The sequence below is a fragment of the Sus scrofa genome, chromosome X, assembly GCF_054392235.1.
Source record: "Sus scrofa isolate SSC_HxYL_T2T_F1_AM1 chromosome X, Sscrofa_HxYL_maternal_Yorkshire_Landrace_v2.0, whole genome shotgun sequence".
Taxonomy (NCBI): domain Eukaryota; kingdom Metazoa; phylum Chordata; class Mammalia; order Artiodactyla; family Suidae; genus Sus; species Sus scrofa.
In genome coordinates this window covers 117,313,545-117,335,196 of record NC_139401.1, presented here as the reverse complement: position 1 = coordinate 117,335,196, position 21,652 = coordinate 117,313,545, and the positions used below count along the sequence as shown (strand labels likewise).

Genomic DNA, 21,652 nt, shown 5'->3' with positions numbered 1-21,652 from the left:
TGTGTGATTATAGCAAGAAGTGCAATCGGTAATAATACCAAACATAAAGTGAATTTATCATGCCAAAGGTCTTTTGTAAATTTTTAAACTAAAATACAAGGTTTAAAATTGCCATATCAAGATAATTGCACGGCCATTCACAGAAAACAAATGTGGACCTTGAGAACATGTCACAACACGGCTCTGGTGGGAAGATAGTTCTCACCAGAACCCTGCCGATTACATGGCCACCCACTTCTCTGAATAGAGAGTCTGATCACATCAGTCTACACCAATACCTAAGTGCCTTAGGAGAACCCTCAGGTTCACGGCGTTGAACTAAACCCAGCACCTCCCTAGAAGCAGCTTCCTTTTAGGAATAGGGAATATTTTCACCCTTAGAATATGATTTTATTCTATGTATTTTATCTGTATAAAGCACAACCTCTTTCCATTCATTATGTAGAAGGTGAAACTGGTCTTGTAATCCCCTTAGAAAACTACTCTTCCACCATTTATAGCTATAATCCCAAAGATTTGATCTCCATTCTTTTCTTTTTTTTTTTTTTTTTTGTTGTTGTTGTTGTTGTTATTGTTGCTATTTCTTGGGCCGCTCCCGCGGCATATGGAGGTTCCCAGGCTAGGGGTTGAATCGGAGCTGGAGCCGCCGGCCTACGCCAGAGCCACAGCAACGCGGGATCCGAGCCGCATCTGCAACCTGCACCACAGCTCACGGCAACGCCGGATCGTTAACCCACTAAGCAAGGGCAGGGATCGAACCCGCAACCTCATGGTTCCTAGTCAGATTCGTTAACCACTGCGCCACGACGGGAACTCCTGATCTCCATTATTTTCTTTTACTCTCTTCTATCTTTCAGTCCCTTCCCATAGGTAGTTGAGAAAATTCACACCTCTGTCAATTTGCCTTTTAACATTCTTCTACATCTAATATACAGATTTGTAATTTTGATCCATTTTGAAAGCATCTCTTCTGGACCTTATACTCTTCTAAGAATCAAAAAAAAGTATTTCCATTAATCTGGAGTGTAAACAATAGAGATTAGTGGAATCTCATTTTTTACCATAGTTATAAGCATGGAACATGGGAAGAACCCAATAAATGCTTGTTGAATGAATGAAAACCCTCTTATTAAATATTTTGAAGTGGGGAGTTCCCGTTGTGGCGCAGTGGTTAACGAATCCGACTAGGAACCATGAGGTTGCGGGTTCGGTCCCTGCGCTTGCTTGGTGGGTTGACGATCCGGCGTTGCCGTGAGCTGTGGTGTAGGTTGCAGATGCGGCTCGGATCCTGCGTTGCTGTGGCTCTGGCGTAGGCCGGTGGCTACAGCTCCGATTCAACCCCTAGCCTGGGAACCTCCATATGCCGCGGGAGCGGCCCAAGAAATAGCAACAACAACAACAACACAACAACAAAAAAGACAAAAGACAAAAAAAAAAAATATTTTGAAGTGGCTTTTTGACCTTGAAAAATGTGTCATAATCATAATTAAATTTAACACAAGTTTCCCCCTTCTTTTCAATTAATAAACTTTAATTTTTAGGTAAATTTTAGGTTCATAACAAAATTGAGCAGGGAGTACAGAGTTCCCAAATACTGCCTGTCCTCATATACCCACACAGCCTCCTCCAGTATCCACACCCCACACCTCAGGGGTACATTTATTACAATAGCTGAATACATCATCATCACCTGAAGTCCATAGTTTGCACTAGAGTTCACTCTGGTGTCCATTCTATGGTTTTGGACAAATATATAAAATGTATGTATCCACTACTGGAGTATCACACAGAATAATTTCATGGACCTTAAACTCCTCTCGGTTGAACCTATCCATCCTTCTCTTCCCCCAAATATCTGGTAACCACTAATCTTTTTACTGTCTCCATAGCTTTTCCCTTTCCAGAATGGCATATAGTTGGGAATAAACAGTATGCAGCCTTTTCAAATTGACTTCTTTGTCTTAGTAATATGCATTTACTTTTCCTGCATAGCCATTCGTGGCTTGATAGCTCATTTCTCTTTAGCGTCATTTCTTAATCCGTTTTCTGGCTGCACCACGGTATATCCATTCACCTACTATAGAACATTGTGGTTGCTTCCGAGTTTGGGCAAATATGAATAAAGCTGCCGTAAACATTCATGTGCAGGTTTTTGTGTGGACACAGTTTTCAGCTCCTTTGGGTAAATACCAATGAGCTTGATTGCTGGACTGTACCATAAAATTATGTTTAATTTTCTAAGAAACTGCCAAACTTTCTTCCAAAGTGACTGTACCATTTTTCATTCTCACCAGAAATGAAGGAGAGTTTTTGTTTGCACCATATCCTCACCAGCCCTTAGTGTTGTCATTGTTTGGGATTTTGGCAATTCTGATATGTTTCTAATAATATCACATTCTTGTTTTAATTTGCAATTCTGTAATGACATATTATGTTGAATTCTTTTCATATGCTTACTTGCCTTTGGCATGTCTTTGGTGTCTGTTCAGGTCTTCAGCCCAACTGGGTTGTTCATTTTCTTATTGTTGAGTTTTAAGAGTTCTTTGTATATTTTGGGTAACCATCCTTTATCAGATGTGTTCTTTGCAAATATTTTCTCTCAGTTTGTGGCTTGCCTTCTTGACATTTTCTCTTTTTTTAATTTTTTTATTGTTATTTCCCCAATACAATTTTTTTCCTACTGTACAGCATGGTGACCCAGTTACACATACATGTATACATTCTTTTTTCTCCCATTATCATGCTCCATCATAAGTGACTAGACATTTTCTTGACATTGTCTGTCACAGAGAAGTTTCCATTTTAATTAAGTCCAGGTTATCAATTATTTCTTTCATACAACATGCCTTTGGTGTTATGTCTAAAAAGTCATCACCATACCCAAAGTCACCTACATTTTTTCTCATGTTATCTCCTAGGAGCTTTATAGTTTTGCATTTTTCATTTAGGCCTATGATCCATTTTGAGTTAATCTTTTTGATGTCTAGTTAGTCCAGCAAATTTGTTTAAGAGTCTATTTTTGCTCCATTGTATTGTCTTTGCTCCTTTGTCAAAGATCAGTTGACTTTATTTATAGGGGTCTATTTCTGAGCTCTCTGATCTGTTCCATTGATCTATTTGTCTATTATTTCACCAATACCATACTGTCTTAGTTACTGTAGCTTTCTGTTAAATCTTGAAATCAGGTAGCATCAGTCCCCCAAATTTGTTCTTCTCTTTCAATATTAAGTTGGCCATTCTGGGTCTTTTGCCTCTCTTTATAAACCTTAGAGTCAGTTTTTCAATATCCACAAAATAATGCTTGTTTTTGACTGGGATTGCATGAAGCCACAGATCAAGTTGGAAACAACTGATATCTTGACAATATCAAGTCTTCCTATCCATGAACATAAAATATCTCTCCATTTATTTAGTTCTTTGATTTCATTCATCAGAGTTTTGTGGTTTTCCTCATAGAGAGCTTATACATATTTTGTTATATCTATACCTAGGTATTTAATTTTTGATGTGCTAATGTAAACAGTAATCTGTTTTTAATTTCAAATTCCATTTGTTCATTGCTGGTATACAACAAAGTAATTGACTTTGTATATTTACTTTTTTGTTTTGCTTTTTAGGGTCACACTTGTGGCATATGGAAGCTTCCAGACTAGGGATCAAATCAGAGCTGCAGCTGCCAGCCTATACCACAGCCATAGCAACACAGGATCTGAGCCACATCTGTGACCTACACCATGGCTCATGGCTGTACATTAACTTTTTGTACATCAAGTTTTTTATATCATCCTGCAACCCTGCTATAACTTATTAGTTCCAGAAGTTTTCCTGTCAGTTCAGATTTTCTGCATATATGATCATGTCTTCTGCAAACAAAGGCAATTTTATATCTTCCTTCCCAGTGTATATACCTCATTTCCTTTTCTTATCTGATTGCATTAGCTAGGACTTCCAGTACAACGCTGAAAAAGCAGTGGTAAGAGGGGAATATCTTTGCCTTGTTCTTAATTGGAAGTGTTCAAGTTTCTAACCTCCATGTATGATGGTTTTCTACAGATGTTCATTATCAAGTTGAAGAAGTTCTCTGTTCCTAGTTTACTGAGAGTTTTTTATCATGGATAAGCGTTGGATTTTGTCAAATGCCTTTTCTGAATCTATTGATATTATCATGTGATTTTATTTTTTTTTTTTTTTTTTTTTTTTTTTTTTTTTTGTCTTTTTGCTATTTCTTGGGCCGCTCCGCGGCATATGGAGGTTCCCAGGCTAGGGGTCTAATTGGAGCTGTAGCCACTGGCCTACGCCAGAGCCACACAACGTAGGATCCGAGCCGCATCTGCAACCTACACCACAGCTCACGGCAACGCCGGATCGTTAACCCACTGAGCAAGCGCAGGGACCGAACCCGCAACCTCATGGTTCCTAGTCGGATTCGTTAACCACTGCGCCACGACGGGAACTCCTCTTTTTTTTTTTTTTTTTTTTTTTTTTTTTTTATTATCATGTGATTTTAACCTTTTTTTTTTTTTTTTTTTTTTTTTTTGTCTTTTCTAGGGCCACACCCATGGCATATGGAGATTCCCAGCTTAGGGGTCTAATCGGAGCTGTAGCTGCCTGCCTACGCCAGAGCCACAGCAACGCAGGATCCGAGCTGCTTCTGCAACCTACACCACAGCTCACGGCAATGCCGGTTCCTTAACCCACTGAGCGAGGCCAGGGATCGAACACGCAACCTCATGGTTCCTAGTCGGGTTCGTCAACTACTGCGCCACAATGGGAACTCCCTCTTTAACTTATTAATGTAATGTATTACATTGATTTTCAGATGTTGAACCAACCAAGCATACCCCAGATAAATTTCACATGATTGTGGTGTATTTCTTTTTATACATTCTTGGATTTGATTCACTAATAGTTTGTTGAGGATATTTGCATTTATGTCCCTGAGAGATAGCAGTGTGTACTTATTTTTCTTGTAATGTCTTTGTGTAGTTTTGGTATTAGGCAAATGCTGATTCATAGAATGAATTAGGAAGTATTCCCTCTGCTTCTACAATCTGGAAGAGACTGTAGAAAATTTGTATCATTTCTTCTTTAAATGCTTAGAAGAATTCAACAGTGAACTTATGTGGGCCTAGTACTTTCTGTTTTAGAGAGCTATTAATTATTGATTCAGTTTCTTTAAGAGATAGAGGCCTATTCAGATTGTCTACTTTTTCTTGTGTATGTTTTAGCAGATTGTGTTTCAAGGAATTGGCCAACTTCATCTAGGTTATCAAATGAGTGGACATAGAGTTGTTCATAATATTCCTTTACTATCCTTTTAATGTCCATAGGATCTATAGTGATATTGCCTCTTTCATTTTGGATATTAGTAATTTGTATCTTCTCTTTTTTCTCAGTTAGCCTGGCTAGAAGCTTATTAAAGAACCAACTTTTGGTTTCATAGATTTTTTTTCTATAGTGTTCCTGTTTTTTATTTAATTGATTTCTGATCTATTTTTTATTATATCTTTTCTCCTGCTTACTTCAATTTGCTCTTTTTCTAGTTTCCTAAGGTGGAAGTTTAGATGACTGATGTTAGATCTTTCTTCTTTTCTAATATATATATCCAATGCTGTAAGTTTCCCTCCAAGCATGGCTTTCACATCTCACAAGTTTTGAGATGTTATGTTTTTATTTTCATTTAGTTTAAATATTGTTTGGTTTTTCTTGAGATTTCTTCTTTGACTCATGCATTTTTTAGAGGTGTGCTGTTTGATCTCCAAGTATTTTGGAATTTTACATCTATCTTTCTGTTACTGATTTCTAGTTTAATTTCATTGTGGTCTAATAGCATATATAGTATGATTTCTATTCTTTTCATGTGTTACGATGTGTTTTATGGTGCAGAATGTGATCTACCTTGGTGAATGTTGCATGTGAGCTTGAGAAGAATGTATAATCTGCTGGTGTTAGATGAAATAATCTATACATGTCAATTATATCCAGGTAATGGAGGGCACTGCTGAGTTCAACCTTATCATATTCTGCCTGCTGGATCTTTCCACTTTTGATAGAGGGGTGTAAAGTCTCTGTAAGAGTGGATTTATCTAGTTTTCACTTACAGTTCTATCAGATTTTGTTTCACTTATTTTGACACTCTGTTGTTAGGCTCATACACATTAAGTTTGTTGTGTCTTCTTGGAGTACTGACCCCTTTATCACTATGCAATGCCCCTCTTTAGCCCTAATAACTTTCCTTGGTCTAAAGTTAGCTCTGTCTGAAATTAATAGAGCTACTTTTACTTTTTTTGATTAGTGTTAACATAGGGTATCTCTCTCCATCCCTTTACTTTTAATCTACATGCATTTTTAAAGTGTTTCATATAGATACCATTATAGTTGTGTCTTGTTTTTTTTTTTATCACTCTGACAATCTCTGAATTTTGACATATTTAGACCATTGATGCTTAAAATGGTTATTGGTGTAGTTGGATTAATATCCACTGTTTGTTACAGTTTTCTATCTACTGCCCTTGTTCTTTGTTCCTCTTTTTGTCTTAGACAGCCCTTTGTGGTTTTAATTGGGCATTTTATACGATTCCATTTTCTCTCCTTTCTTAGCATATTAGGTATACTTCTTTTTTCACTTTTTTAATGGTTGCCCTAGAGTTGCAATTTACATTTACAACTAATCCAAGTCCACTTTCAAATAATACTATACCACTTTGTGGTAGTGCAAATACCTTATGATTACATAATCCCAATTTCTTTCTCCCATTCCTTGTATCATGGATGTCATAATTTCACTTGTACATAAGCACATACATGCACACAAGCATACATAATTGAATGCATTGTCACTATTAGTTTGAACAAACTATAATCTGTTAGATCAATTAAGAATAAAAAAAAGTTTATTTTACCTTTATTTATTCCTTCTTCGGTGCTCTTCCTTTCATTATTATAGATCCAAGTTTCTGACGTATGTCATTTTTCTTCTCTCTTAGGAACTTCTGTTAAAATTTCTTGCAAGGCAGGTCTACTGGCAAGAAATTCCCTCAATTTTTCTTCATCTGAGAAAGTATTTCTCCTTCACTTTTGAAGGATAATTTCACAAGGCTCAGAATTTTAAGTTGGTAGATTTTTTTTTTCTCTCAGCACTTTGAGTATTATCTCCATTCTATTTTTGCTTGCCTGGCTAAGGAGAAATAGGATGTAATTCTTATCTTTGCTCCTCTATAGACAAAGTGCCCCCTCCTCCCTGGGCTTCTTTCAAGATTGTTTCTTTCTCTTTGATTTTCTGAAATTTGAATCTTATATGCCTAAGTATAGTTTTTTTTGGCATTTGTCCTGCTTGATGTTCTCTGAGCTTCCTAGATCTGTGGTTGGGTGTCTAACATTAATTTAGACATATTCTCAGTCACTATTATTTCATATATTGCTTGTGTTTCTTATTCTCCTGATATCAGGTATACATTACATCTCTTATAGTTGTCTCACAATTCTTGCATATTCTGTTCTGGGGGGGGTGGTAATTTTTTTTCTTTTTGCTTTTCAGCCTAAGAAGTTTCTATTGTCATATCCTCAAGCTCAGATATTCTCTCCCTAGCCATGCCCAATCTACTAACAAGTCCATCAAGGGGATTTTTCATTTCTGGTAGTGTTTTCGATCTCTAGCATTTCTATTTGATTCTTAGAATTCCCATCTCTCTGCATACATTATCCATCTGTCCTTCTATGTTGTCTAATTTTTCTATTAAAGCACTTAGCATATTAATTATAGTTTTAAATTCTCAGTCTGATAATTCCAACATTTCCACCATATCTGACTCTTGTTCTGATCCTTGTTCGGTCTCTTCAAACTAAGTTTTTTACTTTTTACAAAAAAAGTAATTGTAGTTTTTTTGTTGTAATAGTCATTGTAATTTTTTTTACTTGTAATAACAAGTAAAAGCCTTGTCATTTTGTTGTTGTTGTTGAAATCTGGACATGATGTACTAGATGAAAAGAACTCTGATAAATAAGACTTTTGTGGAATGGTGCTAAGATGTGGAGGGAGGGCAACCATTTTATAGTCCTATGATTAGGTCTCCATCTTTTAGTGATCCTATACTTCTGAACTGTGAACTTCACCAGTGTTTCTCGGTTTTTTCTCCCCCCCTTATGTGGACAGAATGGCTAGAGGGGGCTAAAGCTGCTTGGTTCCCTGGGTTGGTTAGAATCTGATACTACACCAGTAGGTGGGGCTCTGGTAAAATAATTTCTTCTGAGGGCATGCCTTTTTAAGAAGAACATGACGATCTGGCATATTTCAGAAGAATTTCTTTTCCCCCTCTGCTGCCAGAGGCACAAACGAATTTTTCTCCAGTATTCACTCTGAGGGCCTGGTGGAGCTCCTGGAGATAAAACTCACAAAAGTGTAGGTACCTAGCTATGACGGGTCCCCTGTAGTTTTTAACTCATATTTGTCCACACTGAGCCTCCAGCAAATTGCCAAGTACAGTTTCAGTTTTCCGACCTTGGCACGTCTCCTGTGGAGATATCTGTTCATGCGTTTCTGGTCTGATAAGTTGTGATTCTCTATATTTACCCATTTGCCTCTCCAATTTGGGGAGCAGAAGTTTTCCCTGTTACTTCATGTCTCTTTTATATCTAAGAAGAATGCTGATTTTTTTTGTTTGTTTGTTTGTTTTTTGTCTTTTTGCCATTTCTAGGGCTGCTCCCGCGGCATATGGAGGTTCCCAGGCTAGGGGTCCAATCGGAGCTGTAGCCACCGGCCTACGCCAGAGCCACAGCAACGCGGGATCCGAGCCGCGTCTGCAACCTACACCCCAGCTCACGGCAACACCGGATCGTTAACCCACTGAGCAAGGGCAGGGACCGAACCCGCAACCTCATGGTTCCCAGTCGGATTCGTTAACCACTGCGCCACGACGGGAACTCCTCAAATGCTGGTTTTTTTCAGTTTAGTGTTTTACTTGGTAGGATGGAGTGGTGAAGTCTAAGCTTCTTACATGCTGAACCAGAAACTGGAAGTCTTGTATTTTTACATTTACCTTTCCTCTATAGGACCAGTTAAGGCTATGTTTTTCAAAAAAACAACTGTCAACAAAATTATGTGGACAGTCATCAGTTCAAGACAGTTGGCCCTCCATTTTATTATTACAGTCTCTTACCATTTGCTGCATTTCAAATAAAAGGAACTAATGTTACCTAGAAATATTTTAGTGGTATTTTGGGTGAAGAATTTGAAACATGATGACTTTTGTGTTGGAATCATGTGTTCATTTACAAAAATGAGCCTTTGTGCTTTGTGTCTACCTCTTGCTACCATGGCCAACTCAGTTTTTCATTGAAAAGCTTTTTAAAATACCAAGTTTTCATGGTACCGAGGTGAACCACAACAGAATCTAGATATGTAGTTTTACTACTTTATATTGATTGTTTAGCCTTAGTATCACAGGCAGAAGCCCTGAAAGAAGAAAATGACAGCCTCCGTTGGCAGCTTGATGCCTACCGGAATGAGGTGGAACTGCTCAAGCAAGAACAAGGCAAAGCCCACAGAGAAGATGACCCAAACAAGGAACAGCAGCTGAAACTCCTGCAGCAAGCCCTGCAAGGAATGCAACAGGTAAAGACATTTTGGTTTTCTGAGGTTTTTGAAAGAATAGCATCAGTTCCTCTCCTGTAAAAGGGCCCCCACAAGCAAAGAGAATAGCAAACCTCTTATTCTTCTTGATATTCTGTTCTCTAGCATAGCTGCGGAAGGATTATATGTTGTAGTTCATGAAATATTCTGGCTAATACAGAGATAGCAGTGGATCACCAATTTTCAAACAATGTACATTCAGTTAAAAAAACTTAACAGGAGTTCCTGTCATGGCACAGCGGAAACGAATCCAACTAGGAACCATGAGGTTGCGGGTTCGATCCCTGGCCCCGCTCAGTGGGTTAAGGATCTGGCATTGCCGTGAGCTGTGGTGTAGGTCGCAGACACGGCTTGGATCTGGCATTGCTGTGGCTCTGGTGTAGGCTGGCAGCTGTAGCTCTGATTAGACCCCTAGCCTGGGAACCTCCATATGCCACGGGTGCAGCCCTTAAAAAAAAAAAAAAAAAAAAACCTAGAAAAAAGACCAAACTAAAGATTACCATGACCTCTCAAATAATCTTTTCTTTATGCTTCAGAAGGTAATTTGGGATTTGGGCACAGTCTCCGGGTTCTTATCAAGAACCTCAATTACTTAGATATGAAAAAAAATGCTGGTGAATAAGTAGCTAGTTGATACAATGTTACGATGTTAAATAATACAGTCTTTTAGAAGAAGTGTGAGGAATCCTACCTTTGATTTGGGTAGAAGAGGGGGTGTTTATGGGTTTTTAAGTGTTAGTGCTTTGGGGCACATAATACCAATTTGCTTTTGTTTTGTTTTGTTTTCACAGTCATTTATGTGAATGAGTTTACCTGCACATTATTCCAAGTATAAAAAGTAAAGTAAATAAGTGCATCCAACTGTAACTGCATTCAAATACAACATTGTGTAATAGATGCTCAATATCTAGAAGTTTTCTATAACCATCACCACAGCAAGCCTCCTATTTGAAAGATATCAACATCTGTCCCCATTATCGTAAAGGAGAAGTACTTCTGAGTAAGGGCACCATCCTCTTCTGTATTGCCAGACTACCAGCCATTTTCCTTACAACTTAAATTGTGTAATAATTTTTAATTGTATGCCTTGGAATTATCTAGGGCAAGCTTATTGATGGTCAGAAATCACAAATTGTGAACAGGGAGTCTCTTCTGGAACTGAGAGCCCCATGTTCCTATTACTTCTGCTACCATTGTATTCCTATGTGACAAGGATTATCACATTGCTATTTCACCTTTCCTATTAGCAAAATGTGTGAAGTAATGCTTACCTCCCTTTTACTGTCACCATGGAGTTTAATTAGAACATGTAAATTACATCAGCGAGCTTTCCACCAAAAATATATCTCCTCAGCTAGACCTAGAATTTTGACAGTGTATATTATACGGTGACTTTTGGCCCTCCCAGTGATCTTTTGGAAGCCTCTGAAAAGCAAAGCTTTGAAAACATTTTCCCCTTATCTTGATTTTTAAACCATTCCACATAAGAAGGGTTCTGCTACTTAAATTCAATTTAAAACTGATGAAATTTTTTTCATTCCCTCACTTCAGAAACCTCAGTGAGACAATTAAGTCTCTACCTCTCGAAAAAATAATTTCACTCACTTTGATTACTCTTTATTGGAAAATAGCCTTTTAAACAATGATAAAATTTCTCCCATCTTACCCCCAAGAGATGTATGGTCTAATATGTTGGTTAAGAGCATGGGTTGTGGGCTTGACTCAGCCTGGGTTTAAATCTCATATCTGGCACTGACTATCTGAATAGCTTTAGGCAAACCACTAAACCTCTCTAACCTTCAGGACTATGTATCATAGGGTTATTGTGAGCTTATATGAGATCATGCGTTCAAAACCAATTGCACAGTACTTGGCACACGTAAGTTGCTAAATCCATAGTATGCGTAGTAATCATTAATGATGAATCTAGTTCCTTGCCTACTGATGAGGGAGCTAACATTTGTGAAATTTGGATTCTTTACTACTGCTCTTACAGAAATTGAACTTGGCTTGAAAAATGGCTATTTGCAAGAATGCTTTACAACATTCAGTTCTATGCAAAAATCAAGATATCATCTACATAGTATTAACTGCACCCTACCCTTACATCTGGCTGGAATAGGAAAGTTAAGTGATTAGATCAATTAGTTTCTCAGATTCTTTCTGAAATATAAACAAATCCAAAAGAAACTCACAAGAGCCAGATAAAGGAATCTCAAGTGAAAAGTATCTTGATTTTCCCTGTAGCATCTCTGCATGGAGAAATGATTGTGTGCACTGGGGGAAAGTGAGGCAGGCCTGCCTAATACCTAACTTCAGCCAGGGTTTTTAAGTGAAGTGTGGCTCCTCAAGACTTGATTGTCTTTGGTCTTTCTTGTAGCATTTACTCAAAGTCCAAGAGGAATACAAAAGGAAAGAAGCTGAACTTGAAAAAATCAAAGATGACAAGTTACAAGTGGAAAAAATGTTGGAAAATCTTAAAGAAAAGGTACATGAGTCCCAAGTGACCCCTTTTCCTTGCCCCCTTCCCCTTTTTCAGTGACAATGAGAATGCCCTGGAAGTTCCTACCTATAGGTATCAATGTGGAATGTTTGGTTTATTGGGAGTAAAAGCTCTCCAGGGTAACTCTTGAATCCAGGGCTCTGCTTTGAGCTATTAGTCCTTGGCATTTCTGAAGGTTCTGGAGACCGTCCTCTTCAATGAATAAAATATCTTCCCATTCCTAACATTCCTCAGTCGTCCTTCTCAGAGAAGCTCAGAGTATGCACCTCATCCCTGCTTCATCTAGTCAAGCAGCCCTGCTACTCACCTGACTGCATGAAATAGGGATGAGCAACACAGAAAGCCTGTGCGACACAAAATACCTTTAATTAAGCATTTCATTAGACGAGGAAACGCAAGGACAACTAGAATGTAGACATTTCTTTGCAGACACTCCATCTAGTGTAAAAAGGAGCCGCTACAGGTGAAAGAGCCAAAACCAAAAGGGAAGAAACTTGGTAAGCAAACAAGGAGACACAATATTCTAAAGCTAGGTAATAACAACAGGGAAGACAAAATGGGACTTTGCCTAATGAGAGCCTGCAGCAATAAGAACCACCAGTTAGGACCTCTGAGACAGTCTAGCAACTTCTCAATGGATAAGTGTATCACAGCCATGCACTGGTGCCCAGTCTGTTTAAGGTGCATAAAGTCTACTGATGGTATCTCCCTGTCATACCTCTCTAACCTCCCTTATGCCTGAACATCCAACTGAGGTTATCTTCTGAAAAGAAGTACCTGCGGACCAGAACTGCCTGATTTTAATGTCCCAGAAGGAAGAGAAGATTAGGAGCTTAGACCAAGTGCCAGAAACCAATTCCACAGTTCCACAGTTCCAGGAGCTTGTGCTCTTTATCTTCTGTGCTCAGCTCGGGAAGATGCAATGCATACAGGCCCTGGGTGTGTTTGCCAGCATCGTGACTTCCCCTAGAGTACCATTAAGAACTGGCAACCTTGGTGTAGTTGAAACAAATGATTGAAAGTGTTTTCTTCTAGAGGCCATTTGCAATATGCTTTTAATTCTTCCACTTCATAAAGCCAACTCGCTTTCCAGTTTTGTGGGTGCTATTAAAGAAATGAGCATAATCCCAGACAAATTCATTTGTCAAGCATTTAATTGAAAAGTGCCAAAGCTGCTCTATTTAGCAGGACTTTCCTCAGACTATCAGAGCTTCTAAAATGTCCTAGAGCTGCTACTTAACTCTGTTTCGCTTCTTACACAAAATGGAGTGTGTAGCCAGAGACTATAGACAGACATGCAGTTATACTAATGATATTATGCTTAGCATCACTCTTTAGTGACTGACATCACAAACAGACTTGAAATTTTTCCTGTAAGCAGCTCTCTGCTTTGTAAAGTATTTCATTTAAAGAAGCAAGCGGTCAAAAGGCATAGAAGAATCTTGCAATATTATACCTAAGTCTGTTTCCCATTTTGAAACAAAATATACCATGAGGTGGCAGCTAAAGAGGACAGGGAGAGAGACCCAACTGATAATCAGAAAAATGTGAGTCAGAATATGTTTTGATCCCGTTATTTTAAGCGAAGTTTCCTTCAGAGAAAGTCATGACAGTTCATTATAAACTGATCTTCCCTGGGAAGCTGATTTGTGACCACATATTTCAAACTGACACAATTAGGTTAGGAAGCAAAGTACCGTCACATTAGACTGCAAAAATAATTTCAGGTTGAAAGGAAAGCAATAAGTTTTGGTGAGGAGGCATCTTTTTTCTTTTTGTTTGGGTTTCTTGACAGTAAACCACAGTGTGAGTTATTGTCAGTGTTTTGCAATATAACAATGTGACTTATGTCTGTCTTACCGCAGAAAGAGCTAGCTCTTTGAATCTGCTAGTAAAATTCAAGGTGATAAGCATCTCTTCAATATACCTTCTAATTTTTTAAATGCCAGCTATAATAAAATTGAAATCAGGTTTCAGTAAGGCTATGTTTTGATTCAAGATGGCTAAAACGTCTCAGGATGTCTTCATATCTTAAATCAACCCCATTTGCTAACTCTCATACTTAAGAAATGGCTTCCTGGATCATTTAATGTTTTAAGGGGGTTAGAAGCAGATGTACAGCCCATGGCTTAGAAGTGAGTTGGCAGTTTAAATCAAACTTGGCATCATGGTTACTGACTGGATTGGATTCTAAAGGCCAAAGATTGAGTAGGTCATCAAGAAAGGTTTCCCTCTGACTACGGCCTGGAAGCCTGTAAATCCACAAAACAACTTGTCTTGCAGCAAAGACCATTCGTTTCATTCATGGGCAGCATCTGGAAGCTTTGAAGGCATCGTTAAGGAAACCGGTCCTTGTGGTAGGAAAGAAGTGACAGAGCACCTGAGTCAGCCATGATCTGCTCCATCTCTGGAACATTTTCCCCGCACTCCCTTTTACAACGGCATGGAGACTGAAGCAGTAATTCTTCTAGTTCTTCTTCTGAAGGCTCTTCCTTCACATTTATAATATAAAAAAGATGTTTTCAGTACCCAAAGAGAGAAAGAAAGATCCAAGAAAGATCTGGAGGCATCTTTCATTTTCATTACTGGTCATGAATTTCACCTGAGTATCCCTTATGAAACATACCCATTATGCTCAGAAAGAGAAAACTTTCAACAACAAGGAAGGCCACCGACCAGTGATATTTTTGGTCATGGTCATTTCTTGCTTGTAAAGTCATAAATATCCTAATTGATAATGTCCTTATCAGAGAAGAGAGAGAGAGCTGATTGATAGTCAATAACCAGAAGCTCTAGTTTTTAGTTCTAGAGCTAACAGTTGGTTACCCGTGAGTAGATCAGCTACATTATAGAGTCTCCCTTCAGATATGGGACTTACCTTTAGCAGACTGTGGACCTAAAATAAAAAGGACTGGTTCTTTTAACACTGAGTGGCCTGGGATGAAATCCTGGCTCTACCACTTTCTAGCGATATGATCTGAGGCAAGTTACCTAATTTATCTGCACCTCACTTTCCTCACCTGTAGAATGGAGATAAAACATATCTCACAGTACCTGGCATCTCATAGACAAGAAATATTGGACCTGGGTCCCCAGACTACTTGGATAGAGTCAAGAATGATAAAGGCAGAAGGGAAAAAAACTAGTGAAGAGGAATGTCAAAATTTGTGTGTTTTAAAGCCTTATAAAGAAGCTTTGGATCATCCGTGATGCTTTTGTAATTTATGTTATTTTCCCTCCCATTCAATAATCAAAATTGTACAGTACTGCTTTTGAGATGCTTTTAAGAAGTTCCCTGCTGTGTAATTGAAACCAAGTCTGTTCCCACATAAGGTGCACTAACCCAGAAGACATATTATTCCCACAGGAAAGCTGTGCCTCTAGACTGTGTGCATCGAGCCAGGATAGTGACTACCCTCTGGAGAAGACCCTGAACAGCAGTCCTATCAAATCTGAACGTGAAGCACTGCTAGTGGGTAAGGAAGTTAACACATTCAACATACATAGAGTACAGTGAAGCTGGGGGAAGGATTAACCTAAGATGAATAGGCACATGCCAAGCATTTATGAAGCATGACAGTGCAAGGACTGAGAGTCCTGGAGCCAGCAGGATATGAACAAGTACAGATTTCCATAAAAATGCTAACAGCAGCTCCCAGCCCTCTCCAGGCTCCTTGTGGCCAGTGCCACATCAAGTGTGTCGGTATAAGCGCTATGCTAAGGGGGGGGGGGGGTCCGCTAGAGAAACACATTGTAGATTTTTTTAAATCTCTCTGCAAACAGACAGTGCAGACAAGGGGCAGTGCAGACCTTGTCTGGCAGAGAGCTTCGCCAGATAAGCATCCAGAGAAAGTGTGTGTCTCTCAAGTTTTTCCAGGTTACTGGCAGATGACTCAGGAGGCTGTCTGTGGGGTGTTGAATGCTAGTGGGATCTGATGAGATAAATAAATGCTAGAATTGCTCTCATTACATAAAAATTTGTTCACAGAGGCAAGACAGCATAAAAGGTTAAGAAATCAGACAAAACTGGCCTGTCTTGACCCCATCATTTCCATCCTAAGCTTCAGTTCCTCCATCTGCAAAAGAGATGTAATATTATCCATCTCAAAGGGCAGCTGCAAGTATTAAATACAGTAATTCATCTAAATCACTTAGCACAGAACCCAGCCCATAGTAAGCCCTCAATAAATGAGAATCACCTTCTTTATCATTCCTATGTCAGCGGACATTTATGTTGCTTCCATGTCTTGGCTACTGTAAATGGTGCAACTATGAACATTGGGGTGCATGTATCTTTTTGAATTATTGTTTTCTGCAGATACATGCCCAGGAGTGGGATTGCTGGGTCATGTGGTACTTCGATTTTTACTTTCTTAAGGAAACTCCATACTGTTTTCCATAGTGGTTGTATCAATTTACATTTCCACCAACAGTGGAGGAGGTTCGCTTTTTTCCACACCCTCTCCAGCATTTATCGTTTGTAGACTTTTTGATGGTAGCTATTCTGGCAGGTGTAAGGTGATAGGTACCTCATAGTAATTTTCATTTACATTTCTCTAATCATATGTGATGTTGAGCATCTTTTCATGTTCGTTTTGGCCATCTGTCTGTCTTCTTTGGAGAAGTGTTTATTTAGATTTTCTCCACATTTTTAAAAATGATTTTTATTTTTTCCCATTATAACTGGTCTACAGTGTTCTGTCAGTTTTCTACTGTATAGCAAGATGACTCAGACACACATACATATATACATTCTTTCTTCTCCCATTATCAGGCTCCATCATAAGTGACTAGGATAGTGCCCAGTGCTATACAGCAGGATCTCATTGCTTATCCATTCCAAAGGCAATAGTTTGCATCCATTTAACCCCAAATTCCCAATCCATCCCACTCCCTCCCCCTGCCCCTTGGATTTTCTCCCCATTTTTTGATTGGGTTGTGTTTTTTTATACTGAGCTGCATGAGTTGTTTGCATATTTTGGAAATTAATCCCTTGTAGGTTGCATCATTTGAATATTTTCGCCCATTCAGTGTGCTGTCTTTTCATTTTCTTTATGATTTCCTTTGATGTGCAAAAGCTTTTAAGTTTAATTAGGTCCCATTTGTTGTGGTACACATATACAATGGAATATCACTCAGCCATAAAACATAATGAAATAATGTCATTTGCAGCAACATGGATGGACCTAGAGACTATCATATTAAGTGAAGTCAGACAAAGAAAGACAAATATCATATGATATCACGTATACATGGAATCTAAAATGGCACAAATGAACTTATTTACAAAACAGAAACATACTCAGACTTTGGAAAAAACTTATGGATACCAAGGGGTAAGGATGCGGGGGGAGGGATGCATTAGAGGTTTGGAATGGTATATGCACAGTATGGTATATGGAATGGATGGCCAACAGGGACCTGCCGTATAGCACAGGGAACTCTACATGATATTCTGTGATAACCTATGTGGGAATGGATATGTGTATATGTATAACTGAATCACTTTGCTGTACAGCAGAAATTAACACAACGTAAATCAACCATAATTCAATAAAAATAAATTTTAAAATTAAAAAATAAATGAGCACCATTTTGCACTTCCAGCACTATTCATAACTGCTGGTTGACTTTATATTCTATTTGGAGAACCATGGCTAAAATATTCAGTCATTTAAAAGGGGCTAATCTTGGGTCTCTGCAGATAATCCTAGCTGCCTTCTAGGAAGCTGAGCCACACAGTAGCCCCACCCATCTCTAAAGTTCTCCACACTATTTATCTTCTGCATATTTAAAGATATATCTGTCTCCTTCAGTAATGGATATTGCACTCAGATTTAACACTTTGATATGTTAATAAAGATGCACAGGGGGATCTGCCAGTGAGTCTTCAAGAAGAGTGACAATTTATTTCCGTTTTCCAACTCAAAGTTCTTAACAAATTGGCATGGCAACAGGGAGACCTGTCAGAGAAGATCCAGAGGTAGGAGGAAGCCTCTGGAAATGGATAGTTCTAGAAACAAAGATTCTTAAGATGTTTCATGTTTTGTTTTGTTTTTTGAGAAAGTAGTCTTAGCCTGACAGAAAGGAAAATCTATTTTTTAAATTGGCTCTTTGGGTGTGAACCCACAAAAACTGCTTAGTGTTTTGAAACATATGGAGTTATTTTTTGGCGTTTGACAGCCTCTCTTGGCCATAGCATCTAGAATTTCTTTGAACATGGACTGTCTTCAGAATTTAAGTTTCTCAGTTTGAGTCAGTGTTTAGAAAATCAAGTCATTTAAGAGTAAAGTAATGTTATAAATAAGAGTATCCATTTTGAATAGATTTTTCAACACTACCATCAGTTCCTCCTGCATCCCCTAGCCCACCCACTTGCCATCTAATATTTGGAGAATTTTCACAAAGAACTGATTTGAACTTCAAGCTACAATTTAAACTTGTGATACTCTTTGTCAATTGCTTAAAGCGACAGACAAGTTGTAGTTTATGAACCAAATCAAATTTAGTTTTTATTTCCTGGCAGTTTTCAGCAAACTCAATTCTGGTCTGTTTGATATACCCAAGAGCTTATGAAAGGAAATGAATTCAAAAAAATTACATTAAAAAAGTAGACTTTTGAACAATTTATATTCTCCATGTTGCCAGAGAAGGAAGTAGTGTTACGACAATTAACCTAATGGCCAGAATAAGCAAAGCAGTGTGTGTAGCCACCAATCACCCTAGAGTTATGCCAAATAGAAATCATGCACTTTCCTGGAGGCGGTAAACTTTTATCTAAGAATTCTGTTCCTTGAAGAGATTCAGGGCTCTGGGGACAAACAAAATGCTAGTCACCACTTGAGTGAATGAAATGTTTGCCTTTTCTCTACAGAGCTACTCGCAGTCTAAAACCCAAATACAATCAGCAGATTGTCTTGTGAAAGGCACAAGGTTAATCAGGCAAAGTACATGATTTATACTTTTGCCTCAACAGCAAGACATTATTAAATGTATAAGAGGCTCAAATCCAATTTAAAGATGGTGCAGAGGAACTGTAAAAAACCAACACAGTCTAAATTCATTGTAAAATGTAGAACTCAAATGGTGTTTAGCCATCATGAATGATGGTAGTGACACCTCAAATGCCATCTTTTCTCTATACAATATAGTGTAGTAAGAGGCAGTACACGTGGTGGTTGAGAGCAACTGTCTGGGTTCAAATACCTGCTCTGCCACTTACCAGCTGTGTGACCTTGGGCAAGTTGCTTAAATTTTCTGTGCCTCAGTATCCCCTCATCTGTGAAAGGACAATGATAATACCTACCTCACAGTGTTGTTGTAAAGATTAAATGAACAAAATATATGTAAACTTAGAATAGTACCCAATATGTAATATGTTGTACACATGAGTTGGCTCTTGCTATACACTATCAAGCAGCATCTCTTTTTTTTTCCACTGTAGAGCATGGGGACCAAGTTACACATACATGTATACATACTTTTTCCTCCCATTGTTGTGTTGCGATGTAAGTATCCAGACATAGTTCTCAATGCTACACAGCAGGATCTCACTGTAAATCCATTCCAAGAGCAATAGTTTGCATCTGTTAACCCCAAGCTCCCGATCCCTCCCACTCCTTCTCTCTCCCCCCAGGCAGCCACAAGTCTATTCTCCAAGTCCATGATTTTCTTTTCTGTAGAAACGTTCATTTGTGCTGTATATTAGATTCCAGATATAAGTGCTATTATATGGTACTTGTCTTTCTCTTTTTGACTTATTTCACTCAGGATGAGAGTCTCTAGGTCCATCTGTGGTGCTGCAAATGGCATTATGTCGTTCTTTTTATGGCTGAGTAGTATTCCATTGTGTATATATACCACATCTTCCTAATCCAGTCGTTCAAGCAGCATCTTAAAGACTGCAGTGCTCGAGTGTAACTTCCATGGTATTGTCTCCATAGGGATTATCTCCACATTCCTTCATGTCCACCCATTTGGAGCAAGCATTGAATACATCTGCTCCTACTTGCACCGTCTTGATAATAAGGTATGTGGGGGCCTGAGATGGGCATGCAAGGGCATGTAGGGTTCTTTGTGAACAGGTGATCTCACTCTCCTCAAGCATAAGTCAGTCATTAGTAATCACTCTAAGGAGATTCCCCTCACCTATACGGTTTCAGTATACGGTTTCTCTCTTACAAGCAGAGTGACCATCTGTCCCTGTCTGCCTGAGACTGAGGGGTTTCCTGGGACTTGAGACTTCCAATGCTGATACCAGGGAAGTCCTGGGCAAACCTGAATGTGTTGGTCATCCTACTTCCAAGATAAGTCTTAGAAGAATTTTCCTCCTTTCTCTTAATTTACATATTAGACACTAATTAACCAGTATTTCTCATCAATCAAACTTTTGCCCTGGGCCTTTAGCCATTAGCAAATATTAACTTTCAAAACTGGAAGTGTTACTCCAACACACCTCCCGACCATCTGTAATGCCATTGTCTACAATGACACAATCAAGGCAAGGGCAAAAAAAAGTTGGAACAGTAAGTCTGTAATAGAGACTGAATATTTGCTCGCAGCTAATCTCATAGGTCAGTTTCTTCCCTGGATGCTGTCCTGTGGGGAGCGCACAAAGAGTAAGTGCCAGTTCCCTAGAAATTCAAGGATACATGCCTCATAGAGGCAGTAGAGGACTCTTGATCACTCAGAATAAATCAACTCATGATACACTTTTTTTCAGAAGCAGCACTCACTTAAACCTGCTCGTAGATTGTACTCTCGTTTCACAGGATCTGAGCCTTTTGAGAAGTGCCATTGGAATGCAGGTTCTTGATAGCTAGATGTCCAAACTGTTAAGACATTTAAGCATATGTCCTCTTAAGCAGAGGCACTGGCCCATTTGGGAATCCAGCTATAATGACACATGCTCCTCACGGTACTTGTTTTAGTTCTAGCTAGCACTCCCCCACCTCATCATTTATCTCTGAGAAATGATGCTGTTTCGCAGTTAAGTGGCCAGCCCATTTGGCAGTGAAGGGAGGGATGGAATGGAAGCACCAGGACCAAGGGGTCTGTTGAATTGGTTTGAAATTGAACTATGTGTCGGTAAAAATGACCTGATTTTTTAATTGCAAAAATAATGCATACGTATTCTCTTTAAAATGTAAGTAATATAGAACTACAGTAAAGGCAAAGGGCCAGTTTCCCACAATCCCACCCTCAAGGATAACCACTGTTAACAGTTTGGCATATCTTATTTCCAACCCTTTTCTATACATCTGCTGCACCTATATTGTATTATATCTCTCTAAACATTACATATTTATGTGTTTTGAAATGGGATTCAACTCTACATAGTACTCTGCAGTGTGCTTCTTGCACTTGACTGGATACAGTCCCCTACTAGCAATGGGGGGAAAGCATGACCTCACTCCTCATCTAGTCCCAGTTCCTCCTGAGCAGCTTCCTGCCAACACAGTGCCAGAGCCTCCCAAAGAGATCCTGCAATGGTACAAACAGAATTCAGGGGTCCCTCCCAT

The 21,652-nt window shown here is 38.8% G+C and overlaps 1 protein-coding gene and 1 long non-coding RNA gene across 36 annotated transcripts in view; one reads left to right on the top strand and one right to left on the bottom strand.

Annotated features, from left to right (window-relative positions):
• Positions 1–21,652, bottom strand: part of LOC102163484 (uncharacterized) — a 46,103-nt gene that overhangs the window by 4,340 nt on the left and 20,111 nt on the right. Inside the window, exons 3-4 of one of the 3 annotated variants that reach the window (XR_014834623.1) lie at positions 9,497–9,592; positions 6,903–7,177 (exon numbers count right to left, since the gene is read on the bottom strand). The exons of 1 other annotated variant lie outside the window; for it this stretch is intronic. This is a non-coding gene — a long non-coding RNA (uncharacterized LOC102163484). The remainder of the gene's footprint in view (positions 1–6,902; positions 7,178–9,496; positions 9,593–21,652) is intronic. One more of the 3 variants, XR_002340682.2, reaches the window with a different exon arrangement.
• The window catches only part of ENOX2 (ecto-NOX disulfide-thiol exchanger 2), a 284,418-nt gene that overhangs the window by 258,783 nt on the left and 3,983 nt on the right, over positions 1–21,652 (top strand). For 18 of the 33 annotated variants that reach the window (XM_085006558.1, XM_085006552.1, XM_085006555.1 and 15 more), the window contains 4 exons: positions 9,429–9,610; positions 12,009–12,116; positions 15,499–15,607; positions 20,075–20,160. In XM_085006558.1, coding sequence (XP_084862684.1) covers positions 9,429–9,610; positions 12,009–12,116; positions 15,499–15,607; positions 20,075–20,160 — 485 coding nt within the window. The remainder of the gene's footprint in view (positions 1–9,428; positions 9,611–12,008; positions 12,117–15,498; positions 15,608–20,074; positions 20,161–21,652) is intronic. The other 15 variants (XM_085006568.1, XM_085006563.1, XM_085006566.1 and 12 more) reach the window with 1 other exon arrangement.